The sequence below is a fragment of the Diachasmimorpha longicaudata genome, chromosome 11, assembly GCF_034640455.1.
Source record: "Diachasmimorpha longicaudata isolate KC_UGA_2023 chromosome 11, iyDiaLong2, whole genome shotgun sequence".
NCBI classification, from domain to species: Eukaryota; Metazoa; Arthropoda; class Insecta; order Hymenoptera; family Braconidae; genus Diachasmimorpha; species Diachasmimorpha longicaudata.
Window position 1 is genome coordinate 4,709,651 of NC_087235.1, and position 22,602 is coordinate 4,732,252.

The 22,602-nt window shown below is 39.1% G+C and overlaps 4 protein-coding genes across 6 annotated transcripts; 3 read left to right on the forward strand and 1 right to left on the reverse strand.

Annotated features, from left to right (window-relative positions):
• Window positions 1-126: 126 nt before the first annotated feature.
• On the forward strand, window positions 127-6,057 carry LOC135167696 (uncharacterized). Its single transcript, XM_064131158.1, has 3 exons — window positions 127-297; window positions 377-485; window positions 568-6,057. The coding sequence occupies exons 1-3, from the start codon at window positions 249-251 to the stop codon at window positions 5,939-5,941; spliced, it is 5,532 nt and encodes a 1,843-aa protein (XP_063987228.1). The 5' UTR covers window positions 127-248; the 3' UTR covers window positions 5,942-6,057.
• Window positions 6,058-7,891: 1,834 nt separating this feature from the next.
• LOC135167699 (uncharacterized) lies at window positions 7,892-15,286 on the forward strand. The gene is made up of 5 exons (XM_064131164.1): window positions 7,892-8,407; window positions 8,501-8,551; window positions 12,774-12,908; window positions 12,990-13,453; window positions 13,553-15,286. Exons 1-5 carry the CDS (start codon window positions 8,144-8,146, stop codon window positions 14,232-14,234), a joined length of 1,596 nt encoding a protein of 531 aa, XP_063987234.1. The 5' UTR covers window positions 7,892-8,143; the 3' UTR covers window positions 14,235-15,286.
• A 744-nt stretch (window positions 15,287-16,030) lies between these two features.
• LOC135167679 (protamine-like) lies at window positions 16,031-22,307 on the reverse strand. The gene is made up of 2 exons (XM_064131128.1): window positions 21,975-22,307; window positions 16,031-21,524 (listed from the first exon to the last, which is right to left on the reverse strand). The coding sequence occupies exons 1-2, from the start codon at window positions 22,175-22,177 to the stop codon at window positions 21,257-21,259; spliced, it is 471 nt and encodes a 156-aa protein (XP_063987198.1). The 5' UTR covers window positions 22,178-22,307; the 3' UTR covers window positions 16,031-21,256.
• Window positions 17,943-21,025, forward strand: LOC135167687 (uncharacterized). Of its 3 annotated transcripts, XR_010299905.1 has the most exons (4): window positions 18,584-18,715; window positions 19,785-19,863; window positions 20,228-20,458; window positions 20,661-21,025. XR_010299905.1 is itself a non-coding variant. In XM_064131138.1 (3 exons), the coding sequence occupies exons 1-3, from the start codon at window positions 18,628-18,630 to the stop codon at window positions 20,821-20,823; spliced, it is 330 nt and encodes a 109-aa protein (XP_063987208.1). In that variant the 5' UTR covers window positions 17,943-18,627; the 3' UTR covers window positions 20,824-21,025. The 3 variants fall into 3 exon arrangements, 2 of the variants coding, with proteins under 2 accessions (XP_063987208.1, XP_063987210.1); XM_064131138.1 differs by lacking the exon at window positions 20,228-20,458 and having other exon boundaries at window positions 17,943-18,715; XM_064131140.1 differs by lacking the exons at window positions 18,584-18,715; window positions 20,228-20,458 and adding an exon at window positions 19,517-19,643.
• Window positions 22,308-22,602: the final 295 nt, after the last annotated feature.

Genomic DNA, 22,602 nt, shown 5'->3' on the forward strand with positions numbered 1-22,602 from the left:
ACAAAATATAAACACAAAATATCAGCAATTGTTGTTGTCTCGAATCGAACGAACGTCCGACTCGAGAGCTGGCGCCCCCATGTTCTTGCGACGAAAATTGTAAACTACCCCTATCCCCCCCTTCCAAATTGGCGGAATGGTCAGTGTAGAATGAAAACAAGGAACAAGGAGACTCCTCCATGTGTATTTTTGTGGTTAATAAGTGATTTTCTGAGACATTCGGAGGTTCAATTACACCAAAAGTTACGATGGATTATGGTGGTGACGTTAGTGACGCATCTGAGGAGTTATTCTCCGGTAAATTTGTACTCCATTCACTTCTCCAAGAGTAGTATTCATAATTCTCACGACCCTTCTCTCTACTTTCGTATTTCAGACGATGATGGGTCATCTGATGTCAGATTCACGAGTCCAGATCTCAAGGCCAACAAATCATTCTTCAATTTATCACAAACTCCTGTTTTGCTCCATCACCAAAGAGAAGAGTAATATATTTCATTAGACTTCTCTTTAATAATGTCCCTACCATTGAGCTACTAATTTCTGGTGTATTGAAATATTTCATAGGACACCAGGTAAACCGATCGTGCCAAAAACCCCCATGACCCTGGCTCCTTTTATTTCCAAGGCTGACGAATGGAGCAGTGAAATGGAAACACCAGAGGGAAAGCGAGATCATGATTCAATTCCCCCAGAAACTGTTATCGTTGACATCGATAATATCGATAATTCATTGATTGAAACAGCTGATGCATTTTTAACCCCAGCACATGTGAAGACCGACGACATAAACGAGGACATAGTTCCTCTCTCTCAGGAGTTGCCCCCCAGAAAGAAACAAAAACGTGCGCCGAAAAGACGAATTTTCGATAAAAATAATACACTGGCAACAGTGGACGATGATGACGAGTCTGACGACACATCTCAGACTCACCAAATCATCAAGTCTCGCTCCCTGATAGTGGATCCTCAGTCAAAATGCCCCGTTGAGAAACTCAAACAGTTGAAAGCCCTACAGATGAGATTACAAGAGAGAAGAGGGCTGGAGACCCTGACAGACGATGCGATCCCCGACGATGAGTTCCTGCGAAGTTGCAGAGACCTCGAGAGATGTGACAGACAACCCCAGACGGAGCACATTCAGACAACCCCAACAAATGTCCCAGAAGGATCTTCACTCTCTCCAACGTGGGAGGACCTTAAAACCCCTGAAGAAGAGATCATAACTCAAGAGACAGTCACCGTAACCCCAGTAGCCACTCTCCAGACCAACAGACAAGATACTTATTCTCAAATTGATCTTGGAATTGATCACATGATTGAGGAAGAGGACCAGTACCTGGAGAAAACCTTCTTGGAAACAGAGCTGATAAATATAAAAAAAGAGGTCGTACCAATTGAGGAGCCAGACGAGGATTTCAGAGGATTTCCCAAGGATGAACAACAAAGCAAAGAACTCTGGGAGTTTCAGAGAATATTTGTGCAGCAGTACGGTGGTCTATCCCCCAGGAAATTAAATTTTCAAGGATTTTCCTTTGTGGAAGCTGAAATATCCAAAACAATCTTCCAGAACAACGATATATTCCTGAATAACTATTTAGAGAAATACTACGGAATTAGAAAGCAGGTGGATCCCCCCCTAGCAACGATCGAAGACACCGAGTCAGAAGAGTCTCAACGCATTGAGGAAGTTATTCCCCAAATTCAGTTACTCCCACCACTGTTTATGCCAGTCTATTCTGGGTTCGACACGGCTAGTGGTAATAAATTATTCACATCCGTGGATAAAATCTTTGAGGAGAAAACGAAATTCCAGAGGGATGAATCCACTGAGATGCACAGTATTGACTTCTTGATGAATAATCAAAGCTCAATGAAAGTACAAAACAGTATTAGTCGTGATAAAGAAAATGTACAGATATTAGAGGATAAATCTATAGAATTAATTAAGCACAGTGATAAGTCTGAAGACGAGAAAATATATGCTGACAAAAATATAAATAATATTGTGAATAAAAGTACATTGTTAATTGGTAGAGAAAAATGTGATAAAATAGCATCTTCACCAATAAAAAAGATGGAAATTGTTTCGAACGCGGTTGAAGTTCCTCATGAGGACGATGTACTTGGCTATGTTGGGCTGGAACCCCTCGAGAAACCTGATAAATCTGCTGCAGATTCATCCGCAGTGAATGATTCATCAATTAAAAATTCCAGCGAGGATTTCATAGATTGTTTAAATGAAATATCAAATTTAAAAAACAAACGACAACGTCTTCGATTGCGCTGTGGAGAGCTAGATAAAAAACCTTCGATCTCAAAGCCACTGATTAATCAAATTACAAACGAAAACTATGATCCAAAGCTGTCGAGCATTCTCTCACATCCACGAGTACCTGACCCAAATGACGAACGACAGATAAACCCTGGAGTCCCACGAGATGTGACCCCAGGATGTGGTAATACTACAATGATTTCTCCGTCAATCGATTCTCGACAATTGAGAAATACTGATTATTCCTCAGTATCTATTGATTCAAAGCATAATGGCCAATTTCCTGGATTTGTGACAGGAACAGGTAAAACAGCACAGATATCAGAGAAGGCTTGGTCCACGGGCCTGGCGATGTTCACTGCAGCTGGAAAGGAGGTCGGGGATGACGTAGAATCTAATTTAAAATCAGTAATAAACAAGCCATTCACCTCGTTGAAGCTTCCAGGGGTAGAAAATCCCACGAGTACTTCAAAATTATCAGCAGGATTTGGATCTAAGCTACCAACAAATATTTCAAACGATGGAATGGGGTTTAAAACTGGAAATGGTGGCCCCATAAAGCTCTCAGAAGTAGCTCAGAATAAAATGAAAGCATCGATGCAGGAATTTTCCCTAAATTTAGATGACGACGACCCTGATCTTCTGGCTTTATCGAATATGAAGAAAAAAATATGGGCTCGAAGGCGAGAAACGATTGAAAAAATCCCTTTGAAGACGTCACCAGCAGCCTGTGCACCAGAATTGGGATTCAAAACTGCTGGTGGTGGAAGTATAAAACTCTCAGAGGCTACGTTGAAGCAAATGAAAGCAGGTTTGGAAGCCTACACTTCAGACGTCAACGAGGATGACCTCGATTTTTCAGACTTGCAGAAGAAAGTCTCGACTGTTCGACATAAGACGCGAGATCCCATTGGAGATGATTTAAAGACTTCAAGACGCTCCGAACTACCTCTAAAGAGGACAAGTCTTCCCTTCATGTCGAAGCCCTTTACCCCTTTGAACATCAAGATACCAGAGGTTCGTCCCAACTCAACTCCAAGTACATCCAAGTCAACTTCTGGATTTACAACAGCTGGTGGAGGTGAAATACATCTCTCAGAGGCAGTTCAGCGAAAAATTGAAACTGATTTAGCGGCATTCAATGCTGAAGACATCGAAAATGATCCCGTAACGAAAAGCAGTTCAACAAATTCTCGTAATGCAAAACTTTCAGACTCAGTGAAACGAAAGAATCCTTCAGATGACGTAACTCCATTCGGTAGAAAGAGGGCAAGGACAGCAGGCACTGACCTCCAGGCTCGCATTTTATTCCACGAGATTAACGAGGAAGATGAGGAGATAATCCAGTCGTCCTTGGCACTCGAGAATAATAACGATACTGAAAATGACAGGATTTTACCCTTCAAAAATATGATTAGCGAGAAAATCAAACCGATCACCAAGTATCCAACAAGTAGATGGTCTGACAGCTCATGTCCCCCAGTCTCCAATTATCATCCTATCCAGAGGCGGCCCTACTCACTTCCCACAAACCCATCAACCGAAAAAACAAAAACAGATAAAAAAATTCCCCTCACGAATCAAGAATTAATTCCCGATGACATAGTTTTCGATAGTCAGGAGTTTCTCGAGTCCTACGAGAAAATCTCGACAAAAATAAAACAGAATGACGCGGCCGAGAAGAGGAGAAACGAGGTGATAAAAAAACAAGAAGATATGATCGAAGCAAAGAGGAAAAATCGGGAGAGGAAAGAGCCAGGTTCTCTGCTGCTAATAAAAGAGAAAGAAAAATCTCTGATGATTTCTCTGGAGCAGTTGTGTCTACCAGGGACGTTGCCAGCTCCTCGGGACCCCCGGGAATTTTCCTGTCTAAATATCGACCAGGCAGTGAGTACACTGACCTCCTCGACAGCTCAAAATTACCGATTCAACCTGGAAGCCTATCAGGACATCGGCAGAACCTGGGCCGAGGGAATTCCAGTTGGTGATGGTACCATATTAATTCCAGACGTGCACAATTTTGCGGGAATAATGGAATTTAAACGGAGTTTCTTGGCATCACCAGGAGTTGATCCCAATCTCCTGCCCGATAACTGGCTGGAGAACCATTACAAGTGGATAGTCTGGAAGCTAGCTTCGATGGATCGTCTAAAATTCACGAAAATAAAGCTCCCAAAATCCCTGACACCAGATCAAGTATTAAAACAATTGAAATACAGATACGACCGTGAGATCGATCGTACAGAGCGCTCGATAATTCGAAAAATGCTAGAAAAGGACGAAGTCGCTTCACATCGCATGATCTTGTGCGTATCACGAATAAAAAGAACAACAATAAACAACGAGACAACGATATCCATGGAATTAACTGATGGCTGGTACTCTGTTATCGCAGCATTGGATACACCAATGATAAACAACATTCTCGATGGAAAAATAAATGAGGGAACGAAATTAATGATCTATGGTGCACAATTGATAAATAACGAGGAAGGCTGTCACCCCCTGGAGGCACCCTCCAACCTACGTTTAAAAATTCACACAAATTCAACGAGACGAGCTAAATGGTTTACTAAACTGGGACTCCAAAAATACAGCGGCCCCATGGAACTATCCCTGAGATACATTCATCCAAACGGTGGTCTAATTGGCAAAGTGTCAGCTGTTGTATCTCGTGTCTATCCAATTATCTACAAAGAAACAACATCAGATGGTCAAGTAATATTTCGCAATGCTAAAAGTGAGGAGAGAGCCCAAATGTCCTTCATCAACAATCATGAATCTGGATCCATCACGTCATTATGTAGAGATGTTAAATCTTGTTTGAAGATAAGAATAGCGGATGGTTGTGTACATGGAATTGTTACAATATGGCAAAATGCCGAGGAATCCAGTGAGATGTTCAAAGAAGGTAATTCGATCTCGATAATTCATGGAACAGCATCAGGCAAACGAACAAGTGAACTGCAGATCAATGCCACTAGGTGGACGACATTTGATGTGAGAATGTGTAGAAAAAAATTTTCCTTTCCCGAGAGAATTTTCACACCACTGTCTGACACAATGACCCAGGGATTTTCACCTAATTATGGTGAATTTGATACTGTTGGTATTGTTGTTTCAATTGGGCCAGCTCCCCATGGAATGAAAAATTTTGAAACTATGTATTTGGCGTACAGAAATGAAATGGAAGAGGACAGCTTTCTGTCAATTCTATTCTGGGAAGGAATTGGAACGTATGGATATTCGGATATTGCTACTATTGGATCAATTGTTTGTTGTGTGAATTGCGAGTGGAGGAGAAATACTTATCGGAGTATTCCCACGGCATTTTGCTCCGAGAGGACCATTATTACCCGTAATCCTAGACAAGGTAGTCATCTTAGGAGGGCATTCGATGAGCTGAAGTGTAGAATTGCGGACACTTCGAATTATGTCAATGATTGTGCGGCGAGGATTCAAGCGGAGGTATTGAAAAAATCGGGGTCTTACTCGGTTACGCCTGTGAGGGGTACTGAACTAACACCTAAGGACAGGCGAAGTGCTGCTCTTAAGGGAAGAATCGAGAGGCTGCAGAGCTACGGTCCAGTGCCTAATCTATCGCCAATCCATCTTACGGGAAGTTCGAAGGTATCTCTCGACTTTAAATCACCATTGTCCAGGTAGAACGGAACTGAGTCCGGGAAGAGGACAAGATGATGAAATATTCAGATTATTATGTTTGTTTTTTGTTTATATTTGAGGAGAAAAGTTTGGAAGAAATAAAATATTTAGTTAATGGAGATATTATTTTTTTACTAGGGAGTTATATTTTCTTAATAAAGCCAGAACTAATTTAATTATCGGGTTTCGTCTGAGGGAAAAATCCTAACATCGATTGGAATTTTTAGCGGACGTTAAACAAATTTTTCTGTAGTTTATTTTCACATTAAAGTGATTAGTTCATTCTCGGTTCAACTGCTCATTTATGTGGTGTTGAAACCCCTCAGCATCAAGTCAAGGGTGTGGCGGGTGATGTTTGGGAGGAGTTAACTGGTTAAAGACGCGAGAATGTTAACTAGTGGGAAGATTAATTCGTTTATAAAAATGATTATTAAATTACATGATTTGAATTATTTCGTGATTTTTTTTCTTTGTAATATCCTTTAAACAGTTATCTCCAATTGGCAAAAATAATATTTGAAACGCACGTTTTAACGATCTCGCGTCGAAACCCGGACATAGGGCTGGGAGCCAATAAAACGTCACTCATTTTCTTAACTACATTTCTTCATCCCAGCGACTAGTAAGGGTCCATTCGGAAGTATGAATGAGTGGAAGTAGGAAGGAAATACCTGGACCCTAATAATTTCGGCATTTCTCGGGTCAGTTAACACAGCGAAGTGAGACACAAAATAATGAGACATAGATTTAATACCCTTCATTGGGTGGCCTCAATGACCTTTTGCAAAGTACAGGTAGTCCATTCCTGGGTAATTCCCTACTTGATGAGGTAGGTACGCGAAAAACAGTACGACTTCGATGGCGTCGCAACAAAATTTTCTACTTTTCAAATATTCAAATATTTGAACATGTTAATTTTTAAATCAGTGAATGAGTCGTTGTGGGATCACCGTAATCACATTGATCGCCACAAGAGGACAACACCAGAGCATGTTATTTTTTATGGATTGCAATAAATTAACCGGTCGACAACAACCCAACTCCAGAACAATATCATTTTAGAAATTTCTGAGGACAAAAAAATTATTTGCGAGAGGAAAGTTATTTTTCTCCCATGTTAAATGACGTTGCCGGAGGTATGAGTCTGTCAAACACTTGGTGAGCACTCTCACATAGTCTAGGTTGCATTTGGCAAAGCATTAGGGGAGACAATACCGGTGGACGTTTCCACCCGGAGGTGACCACTCACCGGATGGCGAGGGGTACCCGACCTAGGGTTAATAAGCCGAGGATTTAAACATAAAATCCCCACTGTACTTTTCGAGGTCCACTGTAGTGAATGGAAAAACGTAGTGAATTCACTACACCATTATATATCTTGTATCTACTAGCGAAATGTTTTCTATTCTAGTATTTCATCAGCTCTGCGCATTTACTACATTAGTTTAGAAAATTTTGGATACAGGGAGACCGACATTCAGGAAGTTGAATGCTGTCCAGGGCACAGCCATTGGGATACAGGCAACAAGAAGATTCGATTACATTACTACCTAAGAATCCACAGAATTAGTAAATATTGTAATATTTTTATCTAGTCAGAAAGTATTGTTAAAACTGCAATTCTATGCACAGAAGGAAATTTTAGATAAAAATTAGACCTCCAGGAAGCGAAACGAGAGACGAACGTTAGTTTTATCTCAATAATTACCCCCTCAAGTCTAATTTTTCAACAAAACTTGACCTACAAAGGGGTCCATTGTCAAAATTTAATTCCGTGTATTGAATAGTTCAAATTTTTGAAACGAGAAATAATGGATCCAATCATTTGTAAAATTTTCGTGAAATATTCAACAATTATTGAATATCCTTGCTTGGTTGGGTCATGAGGGCAGATGAAGAAGTGGAAGGGGAACCACTGTACTGTTGGTATACCGCTGAGCGTTGTCAACTGGCGGGGGTAGTCGGGTAGTTGCTTCCCAGACCTCATAGTGTTCAGTTGTGCTCAGTATCACAAAACAAAAATTAATCCTAACAACTATATCACTATCATAATTTTGTGCTAATCACTTGTCAATGACAGGTAAACATGAATAAAAAAAACAATTAGGAGAAGTGAAATGCCAAAGTACAAGTGTTCATTCACAAAATTAAAATAAATAAATCTTTCATTCAATTAAATTCCAATTAGTGAAACTATAAATAATCATGGAGAAAAATCCAAAAATTCAATTTGAACTTGGTAAAGAAGTATCGCGTGGTAATTTTTTCAAAAGTTCGTTTGCACGTTCATTTGTGTCAAATTGTCATGACGTTAAATCCCTGGATATTAATTACATGAATAAGTTACTGAATGATGATCAGTCGGAGGGAAATTTGTCTACAGACACGATAACCAGTAACAACAATTACTATTCTCTCAACAATTTCCAGACACCCACCAAAGTATTTGGTAGCATCGAGACAACACAAGTTAGTATCGATTTATTTGTTTACGGAGGGGTAAAAATAATTTGCAATCAAATTATTCTCTGCTAATATTGAATTTTTTTTTGTTATATCTAGATGTCAACGCCGAATGAAGTTTACATCAGGGAGTTGAAACATCTCAGAAAGGTAAATTTTACCCGAATCTTCATTCCCATTAACTCGTCGGAAGTGAGATAATCCTGGGGGTAGACGAAGGGGGAAAGGGTACGCGTGAAGGGAACGATTTCCGGAACAGGTGCATCCCGTCGTTGGCTACCGTGTGAATGAACAAAGAGAAATCTTAAGTGCCATGACAAATGTCATAGTAACTTCAACTTAAATACATTTTGTTGTAGTTTTTTTGACTGTTGATTTCACGACATGAAGAGTATTCCGAAATGAACGATTTTATGACGCGTGTTCATAGAGTATAAGTGAAAGGATTGCCAGGGCAATCGGGAGGTTTCGTTGGACAGGAAGTTCGCTCCAGCCCCTCCTGTAATTGTTATCAACGCTGATGTACATTTAAACGGTTACAATTGTGTCCTCGAAGCCCCCAAAGTTCGTGAAATTATTGTATCAGAGGGGAGAACTAGACGTTGAGAGGAATTGAATGAAAGAAGATTTTTTTTTAATCTCCTGTTTTTTTTTTGATAAAATTAATTTCTCATAAGAACTCGCAACTGGTGACGACACTTTTCGGTTCCTTTTTTTTTTACTTCGAGGAAGCAAAGTATTTCGTAAAAACCATAGGCTGGAGGAAAATTATCACATTGTTATTTTTTTTTTTCATTACTTTAAATTTCCTATGATTTTCCCTTTGGATTTAGTCCCGTAAAGACATCCAAAAATATCGTTATTTCTGCGAAAAAAATCCCTCAATATCTCAAACCGACTGGAGTGATATTTCAAGTTGGCGAAACGAGGGCAGGTGCAGTGTACAATACCGCGTTTCGTGGAAATCTTCACGTGGATATTCTCACCAAACTAACGAAAAATTAATCCTCCTGGTACCATTGTTTCAACGATACAGTTTCCCCCGTCACTCATACTTCCAATGTGTATTTTTCCTTCAACGCATAATAATATTTCTCACCCAAGCTTTCATTCGGGGTTGTCTCGAGACCTCATTATTCCCATTGTGTACAAAGCAGGTATAAACGAGACATACCTGTTACACAGGATGCATCACATGTATTTTTCATTGTCAACTGAAAATCCCTACCAGTCACTAATTTATCACTAATTTATCGTCAACTTCAATGAATATTGGTAACCACAACTACACAATAATTAATTACTATCTAATATATAGTAATTAATCATTAATATTGCCCTCTGGCTCGTGGATGGACAAAAATATCTACTAATAATTAAACAAGAATTTACGTAATTCGCAACGCGGAATCGGTTTTCCCTAAATTTTCGGGCGTGAAAAATTCAATTGCATGTCTAATTTAAATTTTAAAAATTAATCAACAATGTATATAGCCATTTCAACTAGTTAGTTATGCCTTGAAAATAAAAATAATCATGAATTCAATTTTGATTGAACTTTTCTCTCCTCGTGAATCGAAAATAACCGCGTAGAATCGAATAGAAATAAAAATAGAATGAAAAAATATATACGCCCGGTGGAAAGCATCATAATTTCATACTGAAAAAAAAAAAGAGCCCGGTGAAAGCTATGGATGAGGTCGATTCGAGTACGAGAAAATCCATCACATACATGAAATAGATAAGTTGCCAAGAATCCTTGGCGCTAAAGTAACGAGAGATTCCTCATTATGCTTAACCAGATCATTGATACCATGAGAACAGATATCACTGCTTGATACACGATATCCAGCTAGCGTGCCTTCATCTCATTCCCATGACCATTCCCGGTTATTTATCTTTTTTTTTTTTAATTTTTAATTCAATTAACAGAAGTGGGTCTGCGTCAGGATTAAAGAATTCCCAATGGTCTCTAATTTTCACCCGCGTTACTGACCCTCCATGGAAAAAAATTTTGAATAAAAATTACACCCCTAAAGGGCGAAACGTGGGACGAAATAATAATGAATCAATTTTCAGGACAAGTTCTGTTAGAAAAATGAGCTTTGGGAAGCTAATTGTTGCGATAAAACTACCCTTCGTCCCTTCTTTCGCCCCCTGGAGGTCTAATTGTTACTTAAAATTTCTTTCTATGCAATATAAAGAGGTGGAATATAGACAATTATGAAAGTAAATAGGATTAAGTGACCTAATTTTAATTAATAGTTGCGGCTAGAGCTTTAGAAAATCAGCATTTGAGGGAAAAAATCCTGTTATAGATCGCCTTTTTGGATCATAATGGATACAGTACGAAAATACTTTTTTTTTTCTAAAGACAAAAACAAATTTGTCCTAATACGATGAAAATTAAACAGAGTAAACTCAGATAACTGGAGCGTAAGACGGAACGTTATTGTTCCGGATACCTAAACTATATTATAAACATGCGGAGAGACAGAATAGAAAAGAAAACTAGACAATGTTTCTCTCTCTCTCCCTCTCTCATGGCTACGCACCTATAATCACTGTCAGCGACTAGCAAACAATAAAAATAAAATAAAAATAATAAAATAAAAATACCAGAGAACTGTAAAGAGCACCGCAAAAATTGATCGTTTGCATTGCTGAAGTATACCCTAACGCAGGCGTGTCTGTAACCTTCCCCAGCATTCCATCCTAACCAGTGAGGGATATACAGTACAAAACCTAGACTATATAGATATTTGACCGGAGGAGAGAACGGTTCAACCGCCGCGAGGCCGCGGATATTTTCTTACCGTTCCCCTGGAATGCACCAAAAATACATTTTCTCAGTCTCATTGCGCTTCGAAACTCAGCACTGACATTTTCGGCCGCTATAGGTATGCCCAGTGGTCTTATCCTGGAATTTTAATTTGAATTCCAATTGTTCAAGCTTCACGTGACTCCAAGTAAACATTTAGACTGTCAAAAAAAATTTTTTTCTGGACAATACATTTGTACATCATTTTTTTCTCAAATAAAAATGAAAATGAACCCCCTGGAATTCACCTAAACTTTAAAAATCCCTCATCGAAGTCCATAATATTCTTCTAATACTCCCAAAATTGTCTCCAATTATCACAAAAAATTTACCAAAAAAATTCCATAACCGTAAAAACCGATATCCAAATCATTTGAACACTGCGAAGTTGTTCCAACCCCACCGTAAAAGATGAAATACAAGACTAATAAATACAAACTTGTAAAAACGGCTAAAAATAGCCTCCCCTTACCCCCAGTGGCCCAATCCAACACATTAAATTTAAATATCAATTGTTCAATTTACATGGGCCCTTGAACCGGTCCCTCAGGCCCACAAAGAAATGTTCTCTTCCGAGCAACACGTACAGGTAGTGTTCAATGGTTGTACCACCCTCTGGTCCCCCCCCCCCTCCCTCCCCAGTTTTTATCGTATACGCTGAATAATTCAAGCAGTGACCGTAGCAGATGACGTCATGATAGTATTCATCCGCACGGTGGACGGTTCAGGGTGAGCAGCCATGCGTAACCCTATCCGCTTTTGCCGGCCCAGGACATTCGAAAAAAAAAAAAAACGTCCACAACTCGACTCCGTGCAATTCCCTTTAATTTACATTTTATTCGTCCTGTATTATCCGCAGATAATCCTCCGAGAATTCACCCCTCCTCTCCCCCTACCCGCTCCCCCCCCCCCCTGCCCAACGTGCCGAACCCTCAACTCCACCGATTCACATCTCTCTGTTCCCTAGAAACCGCTCTACAAGTGCAATTTTCACAATAACTCATTATTATTATTATTTTGTCTTTCATCATCATCGCCCTATTCCGTTTTATCTGAGTGAAGATCACCGGATAAATCACGCAACTTCTTTTCTTAAAATTCCTTCAATCTCATTGTATGGAAATACCACCAAAGGATGTGCAGTGTTTTCTGCTCTACCGAAATAATACGGGGTAAATTACAGTTACGTTAGTACGTTCAATGTTTTCTTAATTCTCCTTATTCTTCTTATTCTTCGATTACAGTGAATTTTCTTTTCTTTACTTAAGTGCGTGCTTTTGCCCGGATTGTAACTGACGTATAGGACGTGTTCCCCGTGTGGGTTGAGAAGTGAAAGGCCTTTGTTCATTAAAACGCGATGATGTAGTTGACTTTTGATTTTATCATTGAAATTACAATGAGTTTGGGCTTCTAATAATTTTTTTTTTTGATCAGTTTTTAAGATTCAACTGTAATTATGAGTTGATTAGACTCGTGACACTGCACGTGTCTAACTGTTCCGATTATTTTGTTCATTTATATATTTTTCATAGTTTTTGTTATTAATTCTAGCAATGTCAAAGCTTGACAGAGGAGAATCACAGACTAAATAGTGTCCTCGAGATAGATCAAGAGCCAAGGGCTCAAATTATTGACGTTGTTCTACTGAAAACACAGGTGGAAACCCTCAAGTGGCAGTTAACACAGGTGAAACATTCCCAGTACCATAATTTAAAAATTTATCCACACTGTTTCGCTATGTTTAGTATAATTATTCGTCAATTTCAGGCAGAAGCCAATCAACGAATGTACAGATCACTGTTACGTCAGATTGCCCGATTTTTGGGAATAACAAAGAAAAGCCTGGATTATCTTAACAAGAATAATGCAAATACTAAACGTTCATCAGCCCGCAGTAATCGCAGTCAAAGTGTCTACATTGAAAAAACATCAACGAATTCAACAATACCAGTGACATCCCCAACAAATAGTCCCAAATTCAGCCGTGCCAAATCTGTAACACAAATTCCCACAAGTGGCTGCTCAGGATTTCGTGAATTCACGTGGTCTGTATTTAGGAGGAATGATTCAGCCCATTCTGCACCACCGAAAGTTAAATCAGATAAAAAAACACCTGAGCCAGTCAATAAAACAGCCGATGAAGTTGTTTATAGACGACCCGGTAAAGATGTCAATTCCGAAGAGACTGAAGATCATGTACCAACGGAAAAATTATCCCAGGAGGCATTTAGGTAAAAGCTCAATGAGATCAATTTTCCTAATGACACGAAAACCCATTCCAAATTAATTCTAATCATCTCTATACCCTAAAATATTGATATTATTTCCAGATTAATGCGAACCGTGGATTCCCTCCTATCGATGCGTCATCCAGACTTAGGGACTGTCTCATCATCCTCGTCAGCATTCTCATCAGTATCCTCCTCGTCCTGTGCCTCGTCTACCCACGAGAACATCATCGACGATGACAACAACAACATTTCCATTACTCAATTTACCAAGGCAGCAAAAGGTGCCAGCTCAACGTTGATACGTGAAAATTCCTCCATCGATGATGAAAGATCCATAAAATCCCTCAATTCAACATTTACAACTGCCGAATGTAAAATCACAAAGAGAAATGAGAGTAGAAAAAAATCATCACTGAGTTCTATTTCAAGACAATTGTTCAAACAAACAGTAAGCACAACTCCAAAAGTGAAGAGGCCAGTCAAAGAGCCACGACTGACAGCCCTGAAAGACGATAAAGCGAATAACATAAATTGTGGAGACGATGAAAGTGGATTTTCATCAATGAATTCATTTCAGGATGTTGGTCTACCAATGACCAGTGTTCTTTCACCGATGAAGGGCTGTCATACGGAAATAGGCCTACCAAAAATACCACGGGATAAAGCTAACCACAGAAGGTGGTCCTCAACACCTGTCGAGCTTCAAACACTCCTGAAGAAATGCAACAATGGATTCATGCCCAATCGCGCCAACGCCGAGTCAGTTAGTGTTTGGGTGTGAACAATTATGGTATCATGATTCATTTTATACCACTCCAACAACAGTAATTCAACATAAATAAACAATAGTCTCCCCCTCGAGGAAATACACTTCAGCTCTCTCAACTGAACATTTCAAAAATCCGAGTGTAAGGCCATCAAGTTGAACGAATAAATCCAAAAGTCAAGAAATCATAAAAGAGGACTGATTTTTGAACAGCCCTGAAGGAGCCTAAAACGAATAAATTAACAATGCAGAGGATGAAAAGAATATTAATCTGCCAAAGACCAATGGTCTCTCTGACGAAGGGCTGTCATATGGGCACAGGTCACCCACTATTGTCACGGGACAGGGCGAACAACAGAATGTCCACCTAAAAACCTGTTGATCTCCAAACACTCGTCAAGAAGTGCAACAATAGAGTTTTGTTCCATCCCGTCCAACGTTCTCGTGACTCATTGAAAAATTATAATCGAATAATCGACCTAGTTATCATGATACGTAGGCTACACTGCTATCGTATTCATCACCGTTTCATATTAATTGTACTCTAATGATCGGTGTAAGACATCACTGAATGTTTAATTTCTGGTAATTACTATTGCTGTTAATTTTTTTAAATGCATTATAGATAATAGAATTCGCTTGATTACGAAAATTAAATTAGTAAATACTGAGGTGGTACTTTACTTCATTGCTCAGGGACGCGAACAATCTATTCTGACAACAAACAACAATAATTGTATTACTTTCATACCAGAAAGCATTCAGTTAAAGTTGAGAGTGCATCAGAATGACTGCAGGTAAATTACTTCGTGAGTTTCATCATCACGATTATGGGAAAACTGATGACTTTCTTCCTAACAGTTGATTTGGAATTTTCCCTATCATCCCATGATTTTCTTTACAGGACCAACGGATTTTAACTGGGATAATGATAATAATAATATTATTAATGACCTGAGGAGTCGCGTATTTTTGACAGTTACAACGATGTGTCAAAAATGAACAGCGTTCATCACCCTCATATCGATGTCAGTTAAATGAAATTGAATAAATTTTTGACATTTTCAATTCGTGTTTCCAACTTATTGTTTAAATATCCAATATCTCCAGTCCTTTAATTTAATTGGGGTTTAAGTGGTTAAAAAAAGAGAGGGGGCAGTCAAATGTGGCTCAAATGAAAGACCGGGTATTCATGTAAAAAAATGAATTAAAAAAAAAATACCTATGCTAAAAAAATGGCAAAAATAATTGAAATCTAACGAGGGAGAGAATTTAATTTGCAAAAATAAATCTGACCCCTGATTTTTGCATATGTTTAACTCTTTTGTAATCTACTATCCCTTAATTTCATCGCAACTATCTGGCAAATGCGCAATTGAAAAGAGTTGATAAAAAAAAAAATTTCAAAGTGTTTAATTGACGCCTCGAACTCTGGATATTAATTACTATCGAAATCTACGATTCTTGGGGCATTTCGAGGGGCAGAGCACGAAATTTCATGAGCTTTTGGAACCTCGGGGAGGGTTCCAATTTCATACTCATCAATCTGAGCGCATTTCCTGGTCTCCTCGCGTTTCTATCGCTTCATTTCTAATCTACTACCGCAATAAGCAATAATTGATTAATTATATTTTTGGGACTCACCGATCGGTGAGATGTACAGCTGGAACTCCGGATGGTATCCAATAAACTTGCAGTAATCCCAAATTTCTCGTTCTGGCACTTTTTCACTTTTCACAAACACTATTTTATCACTAAATCACCTATCTGATTTATGATCACTTATCACGATTCACTCACAATTTTTAAAAAAATTAAATGCGCGGCAAATTTAAAACACTCGGACAATTAAGCCCATACTTCGCCCTCTTCGGAATTTCACTACACGTCGGTAACAACGAAACTTTCAATGCACTTCACCACTCACATCACCTGAATAAAAAAAAAAACAAATTATTGATGGTCCATTCATTGTTCATGTCTCTCTCAATTTTTAAAATCAACTTTTCTGAATTTTGATTTAACGTTAAGTTGATTGGAAAGTCAATTAATATCAGAAAATGTCTGAAATACTCGCTATAGTGTTCGCAATTGCATAGCAGGCGCCATCTTGCAGCGTGGGCCAGAAAACACGTGTTAACTTTTGAAATATTAAAAGCAATATTTTTTCCCGTACGAAATTCCTCCAAATAAATGATGCATCCGTTATAAAATTATTGCAGTTCATCATTATTAATTACTCATGCCATTATCTTAATGGTTTTCCTCTCTTTACGTGTGAAACTAGGTAAAAGAATCATCAAATACATCATTTTCCATTGGGCTTGTCATGTTGAATCATATTGTGCATCCCATCATTTTTCCTAATTTTTACTTTGCTCTCGTGTTAGCCACGAAAATTGTCCTCAAATTTGGTATCATATCGTTGTTCGCCATGCTGATTATTTAACTTGAATAATATTTGTAATTATTCAATTGATTGTGACCTCGTTTTCCGCGAAAAACCGAAGGGCAGCGGTCAAATCCCGTCATTGTATTGGAAACCAGCCGCCCCGATAAACAGGCGCAGAGGTATTGCGCACGAGACTTATTTTTCTCAACTTTGATGTCGTTCTAGCGTACGTAATTGACGAAAATTCTCCTCGAATTTATCCTCAAATCGTTCCTCGCCACGATAATGAGTGAATTAAAGCCGTTGTAATAATTAATTGGGGAGGTTTACCGTTATTATTCACCGAAAACCGGACAGCATCGCCAAACACGTCGTTCAGTGCCAGAGACTAGCGGCCATTGTTCTACCGGCGCAGGGGTGTTGCGCAGGAGATTAATTTTGCTCGACTATTATTTCGTTCCATCGGATATAATTCACGAATATTCACCTCAAATCCATCGTCAAATCGTTACTCTCCACGGTAATTAGCCGGATATAGCAGTTGTAATAATTAATCGGATGATTTTATCCTGGCTTTCAGTAGAAAACCCAACGGCTTTCGCCAAACTCGCCGTTCAGTGCCAGACGTGCCACTCACGGCCATGACGTACATGCGCGGACTGGTTGCGCTGTGGTTTTATATCCCTCAATTTTTATTTTTCGTTCCAACAGATATAATTCACGGAAATTCTCCTCAAATTTATCGTCAAACCGTTCCTCTCCACAATAGTCAGCCAATTATGGCAGTTGTAATAATTAATTGGATGAGTTTACCGTTATTATTCACCGAAAATCGCCGAAACACGTCGTTCAGTGCCAGCGACTAGCCACCATGTTCGATCAGCGCAGGGACGTTGCGCACGGGATTAATTTTTCTTGACTCTTACTTCGTTCTAGCCGATATAATTCACGAATATTCACTCCAAATATATCGTCAAATCGTTCGTCTCCGCGATAATTAGCCAATTCGAGTAGTTTTAATAATTACTTGGATGGTTTTACCCCGACTTTTCCCAAAAATCCCAACGACATGCGCCAAACTCGTCGCGCAATACCAGTGGCTCTCCGCCATCTTGGTCATGCGCAGTCGCGATTTCCAAGGGTGAGCGCTACGTGGCTCCTTCCCCGGTATTCACTCGTTTCTGGAGACCTCTATTCTACCGACAATCATCACCGCCGATAACCCCTGGCTTTCACTCCGGCCACATTTCCTCTCCCCCAACCTAAGATGGCGACACGAGCCATGTCCTTTAATAGATTGATTTTCAAGAACACACTGTGCCTCACAACGTTATTTTAATGTTCCCCAGAGTCAACGAGTGCCGTGAGTGACTCGTAGCGATACGCGGTCCGGTGTCGGGTGTGCTCTAGGGCATCTCTGTGCCGGTGGCCAAAAAAATACATCAAAATTATTTTCGACTTCCCCCCTAAAAAAATAGCAATAAACTCGCCCGAATCTAAAAAATCAAACAACACTACACACCGCAAAACAGGGGAACAATCCCTCACTCACACAGCACCGGCGCATTATTAACATCACTTATCACTCCTATTCTCAGTTGAAATTGAAACAGTGTCTCTCGTTACCAAGTTATTTGCTAATAAAATTGTTGACATAAATTTTTGATAAATTAAAAATCATGAGATAACATTTATTTTTAACTCAAAGAGTAATCTATCAAGTGTTGAATTTTAAGTAAGAGTTTTCTAAAAACCAGTGTTTCACTGATAATTGTTAAGAATTAATCAGTTAAGGTGTAACGCGTGGTTGTGCTCATCAACTGGCTCAAATAACTCCGTCTGATAGTCAATAGTCCTGACAATTCAATAACATAACCCTTCCAACAATTCAATCCCACCCCTCCATAGTAATCAACCCCAACCAAAGAAAGTGTAATTCATTCAAATTCAATCCCTCGTGTGTGGTGTTTTGTGTCGGCTATACTCCGGTTGTCGTTTTGTGGCGCAGTGCGTGAAATGAGCGACAAGGACCGTTCATCTCCCACCCTCGTTGAAAACGGCCTCAAGTCGCTACTTGACCAGCCCAGTATTTTTCCGTTAATCGGTGAGTAAACGTTTCGCCTTTCATTATGAGGGAAAACATAATCAAATAGCGAAGATAATCAGTCACCTTCGTCACACCCTCATCATTCTCAAAAAATCCAAAACCCCCCGATTCCCGTCCCCGGCTCCCCCGAGAATTCCGGAGACTGTTGACCCTACGAATTGATCAACAAATTCCCACAATTTTCTGTTATAAAATTCTCAATTGTCAGAAGTCAATCAACGATCTCCGGCGTATGGCCATTCGTTCATATTTATAGACATTTAATTTGGAGTGTACGAAAATATTTCACCGAGAGTTCCTTAAGCCCTTTAAATAAAAAATAATCACCACTAATTTTGCGGTAAGGGACTGGTGTTGTTGTTAAGAGACAATTCCGGAATAAAGTGCAGGGGAAATATTTTTTTCGAGTGATTGAGTTAATGTGCCCAACCTCGTGTGTTAATGTGTGTGGATTAACTTTGCGCCGGCGCAAAGTGGCTTGAGCTTGAATCCACTCTGGCTCTAGATTAACCTCGTTCGGTTTATACTACTGTAGAGACCCCGTGGCAAACCACGTGATACGCCTCGAGAATGTCTAACCTGACCTTAACTAGCCTAACAATTTTTTTTGTCTCAGTGATTTTTTTTTTTTTTTTCGTTAACGCTCTGTACTTTAGAACGGATAAAGTCAAAGTCCAATGACCATTCTTCAATGAGCACTTTTGATTCAGAAGAAAATGTTCCTACATTCACTCGGTCGCTTGGTTTTTCATCGAACTGCCTTTTCCTTGCATTCTGGGAAGAATAGGTGATTTATTGTCACAAAAATAGTCTCGGGGAAATTTTAGCTGGAATAAAATAAACGAGATTTATGATATTTTCAATGCTGAATGATGAAGGAAATGTCGGATGATGAAATCATTTTGTCTCAATCTGTCCTCTGAGTGTGAGATTTTTTTTTTTCGTTTCCCTCGTCACGGAAATAAATTTATTACGTACTCATAGTGGCCTTATGTGCCATATCGTTTTTTTTGTCTGTGATAAGAGTGAGCACCCGAACGTATGTGAGAGTCTTTTTATATTCCAGATAAGGAAAAAAAGTATCGAAAAGGTGTGAACAATCCAGCCCATCGTCCAGCAGCCAAATTCACCTTTTTTCCACTAGTGTAGGTACAAATACAATGATGAAGTTAACGATTATTGAACGAAATATGTATGACGTACGTTTATTGTTCGATTCAAGTACTGGTGAATGAGTATATCAGTGGATCGTTTTTAGTTAATTTTTATGAAAAAAATTTCTGCCTGTCTCACTGTCAGCCTGTTATCACTATACCACCTTCGTAATTCGTTACTTTATTTAGGTACTTGATCCCTCGATATTGTCCAAGTATTGTATTTGCATACAAGGGTCATTCATTGCGTCAGAATGTACAGAGAGTTGTAAACTTTTCACGCGGTTCATTAAATCGATAAGTTCCTCCACTTCACATATTGCTAATAACAAAATTAAAATTTATTTCACACCAGATGCAGTGAATTTTCCTGTCGCACTATAAACTTTTTTTGGAAATTTAACAGCATCTCCATCGCTAGATAACCCGCTCAACCCATTGCGAAATTATTCCAAAGGACATTGTAACAATGACACATCATGTTAATGCTCATCCATTATGAAATCGCAAAAAGAAATCAGCTCTCATGACTGAGAGCATATATTTTTATCGCAAATATTACCTCTCACGCATGGAACTTTTCAAAGTGATAATTCTCAATTTTTAATGCTGATTTTGTGCCTCTGAGTTGGAACGAATGTCAAAATGTTTGACGGACAGAGTGCGAGGGACATGAGGCTTGTGAAAATAGACGAATAAACACCTCTACATGTTCACCACCAGTCTCCAATACTTTGGCATTCATTCCTTATTTCTTTCAATTTTATTTTTCAACTTGTCTTTTTTAGGTTCAACTTTGATGTTTCCTTGTGCACTTTACACCATCACCACCATTACCATTTGCCTTTTACCTCTAATACCCCCAGGGATAGGCCAACGCCAAAGAAAACTCAAGACGACTCCTGGGCTTTATGCCAGAACTTATGCCAGATTTCGACATACCGCACATGAGATGGATATTTTCGGGTTAACGCGCAGCCTTTTGTCACTTGCCAACGGGGAAAATAATTGCAACCAATACCATCGAAAAAAAAAAAATATCATTTCCACTGAAAGAGGAAAGTTGAAAATATGTTAATAATTTTTACTCGATAATGCTTCCCATGGATTTATTGTTATCTCAGGGTGAATAAAAGCATTCGTGTCTTTCTAATGTTTCTAGTATTTTTGGGTGTTGAGGGATGGAATGACTATATTTACGTGCGCGTTTAAATGGATAGGGCATGTAGATGCGTGAGCGTGTGTGAACGCATCATTAGCGGGACTATCATTAGCCGACAAGGCCGTGTGGCCCAGGGACGATCGCACCGGGAAGCCAGAGTCCATGGAATTTATATATTTTTTTTTTACTAATCCACCGATTTCACAGGCTTCGTCTAGTCGTTCATTTCCTTCCCCTCGATCGTCTCCTCGATCGTCGTCTTCCTCGACGTCTGCCTCCGCGTCTCTTCTTTCCACTTCCGCTCCTTTTTCGCCTGCGACCCCTGCCTCGGCGACCTCTGCGACGCGATTTCCTACCACCTCTCGGTCCTCTTTTACCTCGACTCTTCCTCCACGCCCGCAATTTTTTATACGCTGTACTACACTCGCGAGCATCTTCATCTCGTTTTGCAGTTTGAGCAAAAAGTTCCTTGTTGCATACGTAGGTTCCCCTGGAAGGGACCGATGAAGAAAAAATAATCGAATACTCGGGGTGTGATGTGCAGCGGCACAATTCAATTTCAGTCATTCGAAATTTGGTTTAATTCGCACTCGCAATAGACCTTGACGATTGCGGTAATTTATTTACTAAGAGAAGATAATTTTATGAAAGGAAATAGAGAATTTATGTAAAGACATTCCTACAGACATTACCGAGAGAAAAAAAATGCTACTCAATTTTCATTTACTTTGCATTGAAAAATGAAAGTAATTTTTTCGACAAATGAATTAAAATTCCAATTTTTTCAAAAAAAATTACGGTTCCCATAGAACTAAAATTCGATAAAAAAATTCCAAGAACTGTAGGGGATATTTTAGTTTAAAAAAAGGCAAATACAGTTATTCGGGTCTGTTTGATCAACATTTTGCCTGATGATAATTAGTGTAAATTGATAACACACCCTTGCTGACGCTTCAAAAGACCGTAATCTATGCCACGACGAAGAGCAAGATGAACCTGCTTCTTAATTTCTTCACTGGAGACGTCATACTCTCGCGCGAGATAGTTGCTTATCTCCTTAGATGTTGAACCCTGAATGTCTTGAAGTGTCTTAATGGCGCGTACCACTATTTTCTCAAATTGTGCTGTTTTTCGCGGAGCCATTCTCCTATTTCCCTCACTTTACTATTTTCAGTTGACTTTCTTCATCACAAGAATTTCATTAGTTATATTTGATGGAGAAATGTGTGGATTGAACTGTCGGATTTGAATATGAATGTCGCATATGTCTTGATTTTTTTTAATTGAATGTTTGTTGTCATGGTTACACAGTCATTTATTTAATCACTAAATTTTCAAATTTTTCGACTTGCTTATTCATTGTTATTTTGAATAAATACAAAACTGATATTTTCACTGTCCTGAATTTCCATTCTGAAGTGATTTTTCTTTTTGATTTCAGGTAAGTTGTCCCGCACTCCATTGGGTCTGTACAAGTATCTAAATTATCAATCGTTTATCGGTAAAACGGGGCATTTTATTTGTAAAACGACTTATTGAAGCTCGGAAGATGGAAACGAGGCAACGCG

Coding starts and splice junctions, on each gene's coding strand:
- LOC135167696 (XM_064131158.1), top strand. CDS start 249: ATGGATTATGGTGGTGACGTTAGTGACGCATCTGAGGAGTTATTCTCC. Junction 298..376: donor ATCTGAGGAGTTATTCTCCG/GTAAATTTGTAC, acceptor TTCGTATTTCAG/ACGATGATGGGTCATCTGAT. Junction 486..567: donor CTCCATCACCAAAGAGAAGA/GTAATATATTTC, acceptor AATATTTCATAG/GACACCAGGTAAACCGATCG.
- LOC135167699 (XM_064131164.1), top strand. CDS start 8,144: ATGGAGAAAAATCCAAAAATTCAATTTGAACTTGGTAAAGAAGTATCG. Junction 12,909..12,989: donor TCAAGTGGCAGTTAACACAG/GTGAAACATTCC, acceptor CGTCAATTTCAG/GCAGAAGCCAATCAACGAAT. Junction 13,454..13,552: donor TTATCCCAGGAGGCATTTAG/GTAAAAGCTCAA, acceptor TATTATTTCCAG/ATTAATGCGAACCGTGGATT.
- LOC135167687 (XM_064131138.1), top strand. CDS start 18,628: ATGAGCGACAAGGACCGTTCATCTCCCACCCTCGTTGAAAACGGCCTC. Junction 18,716..19,784: donor CAGTATTTTTCCGTTAATCG/GTGAGTAAACGT, acceptor TTTATATTCCAG/ATAAGGAAAAAAAGTATCGA. Junction 19,864..20,660: donor TTCACCTTTTTTCCACTAGT/GTAGGTACAAAT, acceptor TGTCTTTTTTAG/GTTCAACTTTGATGTTTCCT.
- LOC135167679 (XM_064131128.1), bottom strand. CDS start 22,177: ATGGCTCCGCGAAAAACAGCACAATTTGAGAAAATAGTGGTACGCGCC. Junction 21,525..21,974: donor CTTTTGAAGCGTCAGCAAGG/GTGTGTTATCAA, acceptor GGTCCCTTCCAG/GGGAACCTACGTATGCAACA.